Raw genomic sequence first — 16145 nt, 5'->3', positions numbered from 1 at the left:
TTAGATACATTGTAATTTTAAAACAACGAATATCAATATGTAATTTTATACCTAATAAAAACAATTTAGTACCAATGGTACAAAATTATATCGACATTTGCCACATCATTGGCATCTCTATTTAGAGTCTATTTTGCGACATGTTGTCTTTGGTTTTAGTTTGGTTAGTTTTTTGATAGGTCACAAAACACTATTACTCTACGGTATTTAATTTTACAAATGGCCGAAGCTATTTCCTTTACAAAACTGCTTATGAATGATTGCATGAGTATCTACATTTAAATGTTATTCAGTGTATTTATAATATTTTAGTTTTCACTGCTCTAGTGTGTTATTTTAGAATGACGATTAGAAGTGTAACAAATCCTCGAAGTTGAATGAAGATACTTGGTTAACCTCAATTTGGAAAGTAAAAAAATATGGATCTTCCGCAACCACCGCCAGGTACGCTGTTGAGAAGTACGTGAAACATATTTAATACATTTACTTAAATAGAAGTTTTATATATTCCTTTTTTAATTATAGATCAAGATCTACGCAACATAATCGACAAACTTGCACAGTTTGTAGCAAGAAATGGGCCGGAATTTGAGAAAATGACCAAGAACAAACAAAAAAATAATCCAAAATTCAGCTTCTTATATGGCGGGGAATACTTCAACTACTACCAGTACAAAGTGACGACTGAACAAGCAAGTAAGCATTATACACTGATGATGGCAGATGTTGAATATTGGCGGTCGCCTCCGATCGCAGGATGCATGTTGTTATAACCGTTTCAAGTGAACCTCCGCTGTTTATAGTTCTAAAGCAATCGGCCGGTGGCCAGGCGGCACCTGCTCCCGCCGGGGCTTATATGGCACAGAACAGGCAATATGTAATGCCCCAACAGGCCGGCGCGACGCCCGCTCAGCTCGGCCTGGCGGCTTCGATGGCAGCGGCGCCCGCGCTTCAGCAGTGGCTTGCGGCAAACTCTGCACCTCCTGCTGCATCGCAGCACGCTCAACATGAAGTTGACAACGTCAATGCACAGATCAACATGTTAAAAGAACAGATCAGTCAGTCGGAGAATAATTTAAGTGCTCAACACACGGTTAGTTGATACTTATTTATTTTAACTATTTTTAATTTACTGTTGAATGACTGCTTATTGGATTTTTTTTTTTTTGATGGGTGAAAATCGTATGGTAACTCTGCCTGCTCTAACGGGATATGCTAGCGGAGCACCAGTGAAGGGTGATAGATGAGAATGAAAACAGGCCATCATGATAAATTCATCAACAATTAACCATGATAGTTTCCAGGGGGAACTGCGTGGAGGTCGACCTGGTTGGGTATATTGCTAGCAATGGGATTCTCAGTCTCCATTACTAACAATCCCTTTCCCCCCTGATTATTAGATTATGACATTTATATAAACATATGAAATTATAACAGAGTTATAACTTTCCTTTAATGATTACTTCACAATTCAACTTAGCCTAACCTCTGTTTTGCATGCTCATTAATATTTTATTAAATTTACATATAAATAATGTGACCTTAAACAATAAATTAAATTATATTTTATTTGCAGGCAATGTTTATCACTGTTAAGTTTAGCAAGTGGTTTGTTAAAAAATTAGCAAAACAAACTTGTATTTAGGAATAAATAAGTAAAATTTACAAATTAGCACTGCTCTAAGTAGTGTAAGACTACCAGTACAATATGTACTCTCAGTTATATATTATGTATATAATTTTAGGTGTTGATACAACAACAACAAGCTAAAATCAATGAACTGGTAAGCAAGGCTCAAGTGGAGACCATTCAGATGATGGCTGAAGAGAATAACATCAGCCTTTCAGAATTGGACAATATCCTGCAACCAATCATTGATACATGCACTAAAGATAGTATTTCTTCAGGTAATCTCTTAAATTCTAATTGCAGATTCTTTTATAAAGGGATTATTCTTTAAACTTTAAAATTGACATTTTTGTTTTGATACTTTAGTAAAAGCATTATCATATCAGCCACTAAGAACTAAGTAGTAAAGTAGATATTATTAAATTCTATCATAAATTTAATTTATATTATTCTTTAGAATATTAATTCTGCTATGATATTAAATTTAAATATACGTATGACACTGAATAACATTAGATTCTATATTATAAAATGTAATTAAAATGGAAGATTTAACATTTTAGGTAAGGGGTGGATATTACAACATGCAACATCCAATGATGCTGGCAAAGTGATATCACAACATCTTCTTAGAAAGGTGACGCAACCCGGAGCCGCATTCACACAGAAGCTGCACATCATTTACCTTGTTAATGATGTGCTGCACCATTGGTTAGTATTCTACATGTAATATTTTAGGCTTAAGCAATTTTTTTAGTAGAGAATGTGCCTGCTGTTGCACGGCTCCTAACACATGTGTATATATTTATCTTCAAAATATCAGTTACAGATTACAGTACAGATATCAATTAATTTACCAATTGAAATATTTTATTATCAATAATTCATAAAATATTTACTCTTAAGTATTTAATTACTAGTAATAATTTCAATTTTTAAATGTAATCTTGTCTGGTACTGAAATGTAACACCATTAATTATTTTTATAAATAGGTCAAACTTATAGATTTTTTAAGTTATGTAATGTTTTTGACGTTATTTCATATATATAATCATAAGTTGGCGTATTATACCCTATTTCTTTAAGTTTGATCTGTTTTCTATTCATGTTATTATTGGTTTGGGGCAAAAAAGTTATAATAGTTAGCACTATCACTTGAAACTAATCACATAATGAAATAATTATAATATTTATTTATATTAGAATCATGCATTAAATATATATATTTCATATTAACAATATTGTATCCTAACAATATTCTAAGGATGAAAGTATATTTTCAAACTAAAATTATTAAAAACTTAACATTGTTAATGTTAAATTACCAAATATTTCTTTATCTTCTGTTATATATAATGTTATAGTATTATATTACTATGTCAAGTCATATTTTTTGAAAATATAAAAATATGTATTTGACAAGTACAATAACATATCTTGTTTGAAATTGTCTATCAGGGAACTTTTATTCAACTTGATTGATAAACATTCAACCCAATAAACTTATTAATATCTCTATTAATCACTATATTGAATTTACAATGTGATTCATAATATAGTAATCTGAGAAACAGTGACCATGTTTCCAGTTTGCAATAATTATGATTTTTTAACTATTGAATGTTCTCATTGTGTGTCTCTTTCTATTATTATCAATTCGGTGTCTATGATACTGTTATTCCTAATTACAGTGCACGCAAAAACGCAGAAGATCTCAAGAAAAATTTGGAAAATGTGGTGGTTCCAATGTTTTGCAATGCCAGTATAGGTAACATATTTATAATAATGCCCTCGAGATGTAGGTCTCTATTGTTCGTTTGTGCATTCTCATCTTCAATATAAAAATTTTAGATCATCGCCTGTGGTTTGTGCCAGACAGGTAATCTGCTTACCTTTGTGTGGCTCATGCGACATCTATTTTATAATTTTGCTGTTTCAGCTGTTACTGAAGAACAGGAGGCTAAGTTGAACAAACTGCTACGCCTATGGGAGTCCAAGTCTAACTATTTCGAAACTGCTGTCATTGAGAAAATGAAGAGCCCCACCAGTTCCTACCAGGACTACCAAAATAATTTGATAGCCCAACACTCTAATGCTATTTCTCATCTTACTCAACAAACAAAGACCACCTTTGAAAAGTATGTACTGATGTTTTTGTATTTATGCACATTTACTTTTGTCACATATTAATATTGGTTATCAATTTTCCAGCTATCAATCTCAACACCAAGCGTTTGTCACTCATACAATGCAACAGATTCAGCAATTAGAAATACAGAAACGTGCTCTTGAATTGCAAAATATGGAACAAAATAATGAAAATATGCAACAACAAAATAATATGCAAAATTCCTTTCAAAATAATAACTTTGATCAAGGTTTCCAACAAATGGGTGGTTTTGAGCCAAATTTTAACTCTAACAACCAATTGTATGGCAGTGAAAGTGGAGACAATTATGCCTCTAACAACAGTATGAGTGGAAATGAGAATAGTTATGATAGCCAGACATTTGATCAGATTACAAATAAGAAGAATGATAATGTAGAGGAGCCAGACTTATCCAATCTTCCAAATGTAAATTTTTCACAACCACCGCCTGGATTCGAACCAAATGACTCAGCAATATTAGCATTCCAAAACGGTCTTCCTGATCTTAGTAAACCTCCGCCTGGCTTCCCACCATTCCCAGAAATAAATAATGAAGAATTGATGCCATCTGTACCGTATTTCGAATTACCAGCTGGTTTGATGGTGCCTCTTATAATGGTGAGTAAAAAGTTCTTAATTTGTCCCTTATTTGGAAAAATATCAGATTCTAATTAAATATTTAATTTCAGTTGGAGGATGACAGGTATAAACCTTTAGATCCTGCACATATTCGTTTGCCGCCACCGGCTCCCCCTAATGAGAGGCTACTTGCTGCTGTCGATGCATTCTATGCGTCGCCTAATCATGAACGTCCCAGAGATAAGTAAGTTGCTTTGTTTTCGAAATTTATAGATTAGATTATGTATGTATAAAATATATTTACAATAATTCATTGCCATTTTTAGTGAGGGTTGGGAAAAACTTGGTTTATATGAGTACTATAAAGCCAAGAATGCAGCCAGAAAAAATAAGGAAGAAGCAATAGCGCGGGGCATTAGACAAAGGTCAAAATCTCCAAGTCCTATACCTAAAGATCTTCAGAAACAGCCCACCCCACCTGGTAGAAGATACAGGTAAATAATAATTTGGAGATAAATCGTAATACGTATAAATATTTTCATACAATTTTATTTTAAATTTGTGTTATGTTAATGGAAAATTAATAAAGTTATGAATATGGTTTTGTATTCAGCAGGACACAACTTGTTCGTTATTTTTGTATAACAATAATATAAATCATTGTAATGATCAATGTAATGAACAATGTATCTTTAGTTATAAAATTCACACAGCCTGTCATGAACACAAATATGAAAATTTGCTTTATTTATATAGTTTGTATGTTGAAAATTATACAATTTTGCATGTCATGAAAAAATAAAATATTCAGATCTATAATTATGATGGGATTACTGATATTTATTCTTAATATATAAGGTCAAAAAGCAAGACTCCAGAGAAGCCATCACCGGCGAAGTCAAGATCAAGATCCCCATCGCCGAGACGGAAATCTTCATGGAGGAGAGATCGAGACCGAGAAAGTAAATTATAATCAACATAATTCCATAATCCCCAAATTTTTTGTTAATTTAAAATTTCTTTTTTTAAATTAACCTGACTATAAATTAAATTCAAAATGTCATCTAGGTAAAGTACCGTGACTCATTAATGTCAGCTATATCATTTTAATATTGCTCCCATACTGTCTTGAAAACAATCTCATGATCATAGTCTCGGATTGAATAGTAATTTCAAATCATAAGTCTAGCCTACAATGAGTGAAAGTTTATATAGATATTTTGCTGTTAGTAACTCAAATCCTTAGATTATATAGGGCATCGAGTTTCAGAAACGGGTCAACTTTTTGTCAGGTAACTGTCAAATTAGCTGACTGGTTTTTTTATATCAATGTTTTATATATTTACGTGCACAATGTATCTTGACCAGAGTTCGAAAAAATCCGATTTTTATAATAAATATAAAAAATCTGACTTTTTTATATATATCAGATATACGAGGTCTGTCCGGAAAGTTCGTATAAAAGTGTTCTGGAATGCGAGAAAGAGGAGTGGGGAGGCCAGGTAAGCGCAGGACCCCTTCCTTATGTCCCTAACAATGCTTCAGTTCTGGTCTGACCGCCGTGCGGTGCGAACTGGCTTGTCACGCCATCTGTGAAGTTACCTCTTAACGAAACCCCGTCGGCATGGAGCCCGCTTCCGTTGAAGAGCAGCGCGTCGTAATCAAGTTTCTCTCGAAACTCGGCAAGAATGGCCGTGAAATTTTTGCCGATCTCAGAACAGTTTATGGGGATGATGCTGTGAAGGAACCAACCGTCCACAAGTGGCTAAAAAGATTCAGAGAGGGCCGAGACAATGTTGATTGTTTTTTTCGATGTTCGGGGGATTGGCCATCAAGAATTCGTCCCTCCAGGCCAGACAGTTGATGGAAAATTCTACGTCGATGTGCTCAGACGCCTCAAAGCTCGTGTGGCACGAGTTCGTCCAGAATTGGCGCGAGAGGGGCGTTGGATTCTTCACCACGACAATGCCCCTGCCCACACCTCTCTTGTTGTCCGTGAGTTTTTGAGTAAAAATTCCATTACGGTGACCGAACACCCCCCCTATTCGCCGGATTTGGCCCCGTGTGACTTCTTCTTGTTCCCAAAAACCAAATTGGTACTTCGGGGGCGGCATTTGGGGGACATAAATGAGATAAAAAAAGCTACGACGGGGCAGCTGAGAAACCTACAACCAGAGGACTTTCAAGGAGCCTTCTCACAGTGGAAACGGCGTTGGCACAAGTGCATTATGTCACAGGGGGAGTACTTTGAAGGGGATAAAATTGATTTACCTGAATAATTGTAAAATAAAATTTTTAAAAAACTTTTATACGTACTTTCCGGACAAACCTCGTATATCCCGGCTAAGAAAAAGAAGCTAATTTCATTCTGTAAGGGGATTACACGCTTAAAAATTTGAAAATAATTTGTAAAATAAGTATCAAATTATTACTACATTTATTATTTAAAAAAAATTTTACAAGTAACCAAAGAATTACTTAGTGTTTATTTGAGAAATATTTTTTTAATGAACAATTAAAAAACGTAGAAACTAAACGTAGTAAACTTGGCAACACGTAGTTTTTCTCTACGTGTTGCCAAGGTAAACATTAATCTCCAAAATTTTTAGTTTAGAAGACAGGAAAAAATCAATTTATCAAGATAAAAATCAATTGATATATATCGTGATGTATATCGGCGAACCCTGATCTTGACGTATTATTAAATAAATAAAATTAATATACATTAAAAAGGTGCAGAAGTTATAAGACAAAATTAAAACTATTTATCACGCAAAATTGTATGTAAAAAGTTGACCCGCTTGTCTTGAAGCATTTGTATGGAGACACTATATAATCTAAGCTCAATCATGCTGATTTTGCTACATACATGAATAATATTTTTTTATCCTTATTTATAATGCAGCCAGTTACTTTTTTTATAAGTTGTATTTATTAATCGCATTCGTTATTTGAAGGTCGCAGGCGGTCTCGATCACGATCTCGTTCGCGGTCGCGCAGCCGCTCCCGAGAGCGCGAGCGTCACCGCGACTCACCACGATCTCGACGTGTCGAACGTTCCAGATCACCAACACCGCCTAGCTTCCTGTTAGTGAATTACTTATTCATCTCTTTAATATGTCCAATATGTAAAATCTTCAAAATTAACATATTTTGCCATTTAGAGAGTAACTACAAATTTGTCTGCACGAATAAAATATCTTTGTAAGATAATTAGGATGCTTTGCTGCTATTTATATTGCCTAGGATATTTTTATATCCTGTTATATATATATATATATATATATATATATATATATATATATATATATATATATATTGGTATTCTCTATGAGTTATTAGGCTGGAGTGCAAAGGGTTAATACTTACTGGTGATAGGAATTGGAAACTGTTCACTATAATATGGGCCATATATTAATACATAGGTATATTCTAAATTTACTTATACCTTTGCATGTCTACAGTGGTGGAGCTTACCCTACTACATCTAGTGGTTTAGATCCTAGTAACAAAGGACACCAACTCCTGCAAAAGATGGGCTGGAGTGCAGGTGGCCTTGGCGCTTCTGGTCAAGGCATTGCAGAACCCATCAGTGGAGGCACAGTGCGTGATAGGCAAGATCAATATAAAGGTAAAACATTTGTACTAATTAATCCTATAAAAAAAACAAACATCAAAATACACACTTTGATTAAATAGGTGATGTGTTGAACATAGACATATATAGAAGGAGAGGCGGATAAGCCTCGCCCACACTCTGATGCGAGAGAAGCTTCGCAAAGCGATGTCTTTTATATTGTTTATTTAGGGGCTTTTGTCCTTTCTGTCTGCCCTAATGTAACAGGTGTATGTCATTAATTAGCCTTTTTAAGAGGCCAGGTTCTCTCTCCCTTGGAAAATAATCTTAAATACGTCAACTGTGTTTCAATGTTTTATTTTAATGCAATGGTAACCCCACCTGTGCTAACGTTATACGGGGTACCAGTGAGGGATATAAGTGAGAATGAAAAGGCAGGTCAGTTAGTCCATCGTGATAAATAAACTTGGAATTCACCACGATGACATGGGGGGGGAGGGCAGAATATGTGTTATTTAAATCGCACATACTCGTAGTTACGAGTTACGTTCTATTAGTTAATAGAATTGTAGTTTTTCTTTGAATTCTTTTTATTATTATTTTTTTTATTTTCAAGTCTACCTTCCGCATTTTGTTCTTCAAAGTGTGTCACAGGATTTAAAGGATTTTGTTATAAACCCGTATTATTATAAAAATGTATTTTTTTTTTATTTCAGGTGTCGGTGTGAATTTGAATGATCCTTATGAAAACTTTAGAAAGAACAAAGGTGCAGCATTTATAACAAGAATGAAAGAAAGAGCGTTAGAACGTTCGTCGTGATCACGGTAGTGTCGTGGCTCGGTGTAAATGTGTACAATTGCGATTGTGTGGTTGAGATATGACTTATTTTATCTAAATCATCGTAAATAAAATATATGAATTTTACAATTCTTTTTATTTCTTATAATTGATGTCTTAATTTCCCACTTGATAAAAATAAAAAACTGTTTTTTAAATATGTAATAATCAAATGGTATTCCCGCTTACGCTAACGATATACGGTGGCGCCACTTGACATTTAAACATCGAGTTCATGTATATTTTATTAATAAAAATAGAAAATTTAATATATATCTAAATTACACCTGATTAAACTGTGTATTAGTACTTAAATATCCTATGCCAGTGTTTGTGATAAAAATTATGCATCCAAACTGGAGAAAACATAAAATTTTATTTCCATTTGCTTGTTATAAAGATCAAGTAATGATCCTAAACCATATAGTACAAATCAACAATGACAACAGTGAAATGAATATATCCTTACTAAAAATAATACAAGTGTTATTGTAGAGGATTATTAATAAATATTATGTATATATTAATAAGTGCAAGGGACATTTTATTGTTGCCAAGGGGGACAACATGGAGGTCGACTGCAAGTAACTGTTGGGAAGGTATAATTCAGAAGTTTGCAAGATGCGCATGATGACTATAAACGATAGGTGGTGGTGATGGGTTGGGAAATTATTAAATAATTTTTGATAAAATTGTTTATTTTTGTATAAGGGGTACATTACATATTTAGATATAGTGAAGTTAATAATAGGTTTTTACAGAAACCTAAAATACATTTATAAATTATTTACAAACGTAAGACAAATATGCTTATAATAAAAAAAGTGAATGCTCATGCTAATACAATATAAACATGTTCACTGCAGATTAAAAATCATTACAAATTTAGCAATGTGGTTGGTTAAAGCATATTTGAATATACATCTGCTTCAGTTCAAACAATTAGTCAATAATTACACAAAGGTAAAATTATATTTTTCAAGGACTGAACTATTGGATACAAATGCACCTTGCATTTGTATCTAATAGTCCAATAACAGCAACATATTGAATGCCTGAGAAAAATCGAAAATTAAAGTTTCCATATAATTTTTAATGAATCTCTTGCGATGAATGACAAGGATCAACTCTGTATAATTGTAAAATCAGTACATTTAAATAAATTTATAATTCAAACTCATCTTCATAATTGTCTTTGAATTCAGAAAGTCTATCTAATCTCTCTGAATAATCTGCAGCTTCTAAACCTTCTTCTCGGAACTTATGTAATTTAGCAAATTTTATTCTACTAACTTCTCTATGGAGTTTTTCAAGCATATCTGCTAGGAAATTTCCATTGTGATATCCTGTTATAACAGCACAACTTTCGATATCTTCAATACGGTTGTCACTTTTAATAAAACCATATTTGTTAAGATTATCAGAAAAAAAATTAGGGAATGGCACTTTTAGTTCAAGGGGTTTCTCACACACTGTCATATTTGTTGCAGAGAGGAAATTACTGGCTTGGAAGTACAATTGGAACATTTCTTTTACAGTATTACACCTATATGCAGGTAAATTTATTTGGTCCTTAGCTTCTTTCATGGATGGTTTCAAGTAACTTTCTGGGATACCTCTTACAGTTATTAACTGGAATATTTTATCTGTTGCAATTTTACAACTAGGTGTTATAGATGTAAATATAGGCTTAGTAGTATTATTCAAGTAATCTATCAAATATTCAGATTCATTAATAGCAAATGGAATACCTAATGATGCTGCAGCCATTTTTCTACCATAACCTGACATGTCAGCACAGATATCGGATATTGTATAAAAATTACTTTTGTGCCTATATTTTTGACTGAGTGTATCCAATGCTGAAGCCAGTAAAGCAGAAGAATGGTAATATAATTCAGGATTGTAATTAATATGTTCAAAAATTCTTGGACTGCCAGGTTTTCTCCAACCTCTTTCTCCTGTACAAATTGGCACAAATAGGGAAACATGTTCTGATAATTCTTGAATAGACAGTGCAATATTAACAAGTCTTGTTGAATCTCTCAGATTAGATTTGTCTCTTTCTTCCTGTATGCTTGGATTGTTATCTGTGAAATGTGACGGAATGATTGGATGTGCTAATATAGACTTTGTGTACTCATCAGCAAGGTGTTCAATGCAACTCAATGCAAGACCAGCAAATCCATCAGTACAATCAAAGTTCACCTGGAAACCTTGCATACTGTCACATTCTTCTACATATTTTCTGATGTTGTCACTGAATATGTCTCCAAAATTTGATTTCCATATTGATCGCCCAGCATAAGAAATATCAAAACATTCCTGAAAAAAAAAATTATATAATTTAAAAAATATATATACAGTTTGATTGCTTGGGTACCTCTATCCCATTCATGTTTCTACTGTGGAGCAGTTGTGTTTGCATGGCTGTGTTTTGGTTTGAAGGATGGGATATAGCGTGAATTTACAGGGTACAGAGGAATAACATCTGAGTCCTCAGGAATGGCAACGCATGGGGGATATCATGGGCTAAAACAGTATACTCTGTTATGTTCATGGTACTGCTCATGTCTATAGGCGACGGTTACCACTTTCCATCAGGTGGGCCGTCAGCTTGTATGCCATTCTAAGTTCTATAAAAAAAAATCTGAGTTACGTTTATCAAAAATCTGCTTTATCTTAACAATTATTTTTTTTAAATTTTCTTACATGTCTTCATATATGTCGTGTATTAAGAACATAAATTACACAACTCAAATTCATGATTTTGTATTATAGTTTATTTTTCCTTCAAAAGATCATTTTTTAATTAATTTACTGGCAGGCACCAGTTAGGTGACAGGTGAGGATGAAGTAAGTCAGTTAGGCCATCATGATGAATTCTACAATAAGTCAATCATAATGATTTCCAAGGAGAACCTTGAAGAGATAGACGGGATTTGATAAGATTTATCGCCAGCAATGGAGTTGCTGATTACCCATTCAAGAACAGGTAATAAATGTAAAATTCTTGCATTTTTGTTACTGCCAAATATACACATTTTCTTTTGTAAGAATGCAAAATAAAATGAGCTGTTATTTATCATTTAAAAACTGAGTTTCCAATCATACTTTGGTGCTTTTGTCACATGTTGACAAAAATTTTCAATCAAAAACGTGCAGACTCATTCACAATCTTAATATTCTATGTATGTAGATTTTCTGATCATATTTTGTAATATTCATACAATTTGGGGTGTTTCAGGGGACACTGGTATATCTGAAATGTACGTTATCTAAACTGGCCACTGTTTTGATCATTATTATCTGATGATGATTATACTGTACATAAATTTCTTTTACATTCTGAAAGTAGGCATAATTATTTTTTTATTTAATCTTATATACATTATTACAATTAAAGTTTATCATTTTTGTCATTCAATATAATAGTATCAGTTGACAAATATCTCTCATTCTCTCATCAGGAAAAATTATTCATAATTTTAATATAAAACAATAAATTATTCATGGTACAATTAGTATTAAAAACTTAATTAGTATTAAAAAAAAAACGCGTCAGGGGTGTTCCTTTTTTAGAAATCTGCCAGATTCTACAATAAGGGCATATGGATATACGACCCCGGCCTCCGGAGCCGCTGCAGTGTCCCAGTCCTTTCCGCAACTGCAGTGTCCCACCCCCTTTCCTTTCCCACATCAGTCCCTTATTCCTCTCATTCACCAATTTCCTTTATGCATTTCCAACATTCCCTTCCTTTTTTCTTCAATCCTTTCCTCCATACCGTAGGTGGCGGAAACCACAAACAAATGTATTTCCAAAGAGGGACTAATTTTCCGTCAGGCAGGTGGCCGGTCATAAAATAATAACTTAAAACCAAATCTTTTTGTAATATGGATAAAATCATATTACGCCGACACCAAATGATTGGGATAAGGTTAGGAAGATGATGAATTAGTATTAAAAACTTACATTATCACTGCCATGTTGATATTCCTCAACAATATTAATAGTACGCGAATGAAATCTGGGATATAGAAAATCTGTCCATGTTTTAGTATCTAGGTCTAAGTTATACTGTCTTGATTCCAATGATGTTCCTTGGGTGTCTATATCATTTAAGTAGTTATTCTTCTCAGCTGTTGGTTCCTCTATTTTCTCTACGTTGTCCCATGGTATTTGCTTTTCGTCATCATCATTCGACAAACCACCGCTTACTGGTAAAGTTTTGAAAGATCCTTTCAAATCGGCTAAAAGTAACCTAGGTGTATAAGTTACTTCACCTCTGGTAGATTGACCTTCTCGATATAGGATGTCATGGTTCACTTCAGATTTTTTGGTCCCTGTGTAATCAAAACTAAGTTCTTGCAGGTTCCAAAAATGGGAACCAACGTAGTTTGTATAGTGACCAAATTGCAAAGTAAGTATTTCACGAGTAGACATTTTATATTATTACTACGTTATGATAATGTAGATTTTCAACTAATTGAATTAGTAATAATGATATTTGAATTTAATTTGACTCAAATTTTATAGTCCATGCAGTAAAATGTAGATAGATTTATTATCAAAATTATTTATGCGAATTAGTTGATAGATTTTGTTTTGACACGTGACTAGTGTTGTAGCAATAGGTAACTAACTACCGATATTCGGTTATATAGCAACTACAAAGAATTTTTATATTATTTACTAATTTTCTTTGAAAGATCTGTTTTATAGTCATTACTACGAGTATATTTATTAATAAATAAAAAATCTTCTCCGTTAGTAGTAGTGCCTTTGATGAATATTATCAAAAATTCATTTTAAACAACAGTAAGCGACATCTATAATCTATAAACTTAAACTTTGAGTTGGTTATAGTTGATACAGCTTAAGCTTTTTACAATATTGCATAGATGGCACTACTATGAACAAAATTGAGAGATTATTTGCTAATGGATATATCAAATTGCTTTGTATGTTACAAAGCAGTTTGTTGAATAAAGAAATAATGAAATAAAAGAAACACAATCACATCATCTAACTTGTGATGTAACATGTTACTGTGTCTCAACGCATTTTGAGAATTGAACCCGATGTAATGCAGCAAGGCAGTTATTCAACTAAATAGCTAATTCTAAGCGTAACGCTATTGGGTCGATTATAATGTCCTTCATATAAAAGCTGATAGCTGATAGCTGGCTATTACAATATAAGTCAACTCGCTTATAGTCGCTCAACTGGTGTCCTCTTGGTATATCTTACGCACCGATGGGTGTCAGCCATTGAAAGTCAGGGTGAGGCGCTCGCTGTCGGTCTTGATATTGCAAAAGCTTTTAACCGGGTCTGACATCGGAGTCTTTTATTGAAATTGCCCTACTATGGACTTCCCGACAGCCTTTGCGAATGGGTTGCCAGTTTTTTGTCCGGCAGATGCATAAAAACTGTTGTTGATGGTTGCTGCTCCGAAAGCATGGACATTAACATTGGCGTCCCGCAGGGCTCTGTACTATCCCCAACATTGTTTCTGCTGCATATTAATGATATGTTGTGCTTAGATGACATTCATTGTTATGCGGATGACAGCACTGGGAATGCCCATTATACGGGTCGTACCAATGTCCCTCGTCGCATCGTGGAGGACAATCGTAAGCAGCTTGTGTCTAAAATCGAGAGAACGTTAACTAGAGTCTCCGATTAGGGACGACAAAACTTAGTCCAGTTTAACCCCGCTAAGACACAAACTTGCGCGTTTACCGCTAAGAAAACCCCATTTGCTGTGCTCCACAGTTCCAAGGCACGTCTCTTAACATCTCTAAAAGTCAATCACCCTTCACTGGTGCTCTGCCAGTGTATCCCGTTAGCACAGGCGGGGCTACCATTCCATTTTCATCCACAAAAAAAAAAACATCTCTAAAAGCATTGGGATCTTTCTCTATATGGTGTCGACATCTCTAGTGATGTACAATTCCGTGGCTACCTCGAAGATAAGATGAAGCTGGTATTTAAAAAACTCGGTGTGCTTAATAAAGCGTAGCATTACTTCACACCGGATCAGCGATTACCGTTCTACAAATCGCAAATCCAGCCCCACATGGAGTATTGCTGTCACTAATGGGCCGAAGCACCTAAATACCAGCTTGAACCTTTCGACTCATTGCAACGACGAGCTATGAGAATTGTCGATAATCCCAGGCTCACAAGCGGTATCGAACCCTTAAGTCTTAGGAGAGATTTTGCCACACTCTGCGTGTTCTACCGCTTGTACAACGGATTGTGGTCAGAGAAATTGTTCAATATGATGCCCACAGCCACTTTCTACCATTGTACGGCCATCGACAGGGAGTTCATCCTCATGTCCTACAGCCTCAGTGGTCGCGTACTGCGCGGTTTTAGAGATGTTTCCTCCCACGAACACTTAGGTTTTGGAATGAGCTCCCTGCTGAGATTTTCCCAAGAGACTACAGCATGGGGTTTTTCAAAAGGGGGGTAAAGAGGTTTCTTCAGGGTCGCTGATAGGGTTTCTAATCCCCATTACTCATAATCCCTGCCTCCCAATGGAGCCATCGTGTAGCTCGCAGTATCGTAATAGTATAATAAATTGAGTCAAATCATTTACCAATATATGTAAAGATGCTATTTTAAAACATCACGATGTAAAATAGTAATTTTGTAAACTAGCTCTAAACCGATGCTTTGCCCGCGTGAAACTTTACATTAAATATTCTATGTTTTATGTCAGAATGATCAATGGGTGAAAGAGTAACAAATACCCGTCCATTGTCACAAACTTTCCCATTTACAATAGTAGTAGTAGTATATTTGTTATTTAATGGTGCCTACCAATCATTTATAAGTTTAGTAAACAAAATAATATACTATTAATTAAGTCAAATACTTAATCCATCTACATTTTGTTTAAGTTACAAACAATGCATTTTAAGAGATCATTCATTAGGTTTCGTTGTTTGTATAACACTGCAAAATATTTATCTACAATACAGTCGTAAACAGCTTATTGTTATTTATGAACTCCTGGTCATAAAACCATAATAGTGTTATTCAGTCGCGTAACTATACCATTTGGGGCCTGTCGCAAATTCTTTTGATGGGGCCCTATTAATAAAAAAAAAATATTTTTCACGTAAAATAAAATACTCAGGTACAACGCAAAAAAAATCTGAGCTAGCGGCCTCTTGAGCCGGGGCCCTTTTGGGTCGGGGGCTCGTGGCATTTTGCCAGCCCTACCACCCTATTGTTACGCCACTGGTGTTATTATCAGAATTTCTTGGAAGTTAATCTTTGAAGTCGCAATTTTGTTTTGATTTAGTTATTGAGAAATAAACAGAAATAAAATATCCACTACAAATATTTTTACGTTAGTT

General features: G+C 34.2%; 2 protein-coding genes across 3 annotated transcripts; one reads left to right on the top strand and one right to left on the bottom strand.

Moving 5' to 3' along the window:
- The first annotated feature begins 158 nt into the window (after positions 1–158).
- On the top strand, positions 159–8864 carry LOC113511567 (calcium homeostasis endoplasmic reticulum protein). 2 transcript variants are annotated; one of them, XM_052894532.1, is made up of 14 exons: positions 159–444; positions 526–696; positions 804–1093; positions 1746–1908; positions 2194–2341; positions 3323–3399; positions 3571–3769; positions 3843–4398; positions 4470–4603; positions 4686–4853; positions 5218–5321; positions 7317–7446; positions 7824–7990; positions 8653–8864. In XM_052894532.1, exons 1-14 carry the CDS (start codon positions 420–422, stop codon positions 8754–8756), a joined length of 2436 nt encoding a protein of 811 aa, XP_052750492.1. In that variant the 5' UTR covers positions 159–419; the 3' UTR covers positions 8757–8864. The 2 variants fall into 2 exon arrangements, with proteins under 2 accessions (XP_052750492.1, XP_052750493.1); XM_052894533.1 differs by lacking the exon at positions 159–444 and having other exon boundaries at positions 558–696; positions 893–1093.
- A 590-nt stretch (positions 8865–9454) lies between these two features.
- LOC113511739 (protein misato) lies at positions 9455–13415 on the bottom strand. Its single transcript, XM_026895447.3, has 2 exons — positions 12748–13415; positions 9455–11099 (listed from the first exon to the last, which is right to left on the bottom strand). The coding sequence occupies exons 1-2, from the start codon at positions 13216–13218 to the stop codon at positions 9939–9941; spliced, it is 1632 nt and encodes a 543-aa protein (XP_026751248.1). The 5' UTR covers positions 13219–13415; the 3' UTR covers positions 9455–9938.
- Positions 13416–16145: the final 2730 nt, after the last annotated feature.

The sequence above is a fragment of the Galleria mellonella genome, unplaced genomic scaffold, assembly GCF_026898425.1.
Source record: "Galleria mellonella isolate WM207_F2 unplaced genomic scaffold, CSIRO_AGI_GalMel_v1 utg213, whole genome shotgun sequence".
Lineage (NCBI taxonomy): Eukaryota > Metazoa > Arthropoda > Insecta > Lepidoptera > Pyralidae > Galleria > Galleria mellonella.
The sequence above is the reverse complement of the archived record's forward strand: the minus strand, read 5'-3'. Positions and strand labels throughout refer to the sequence as shown.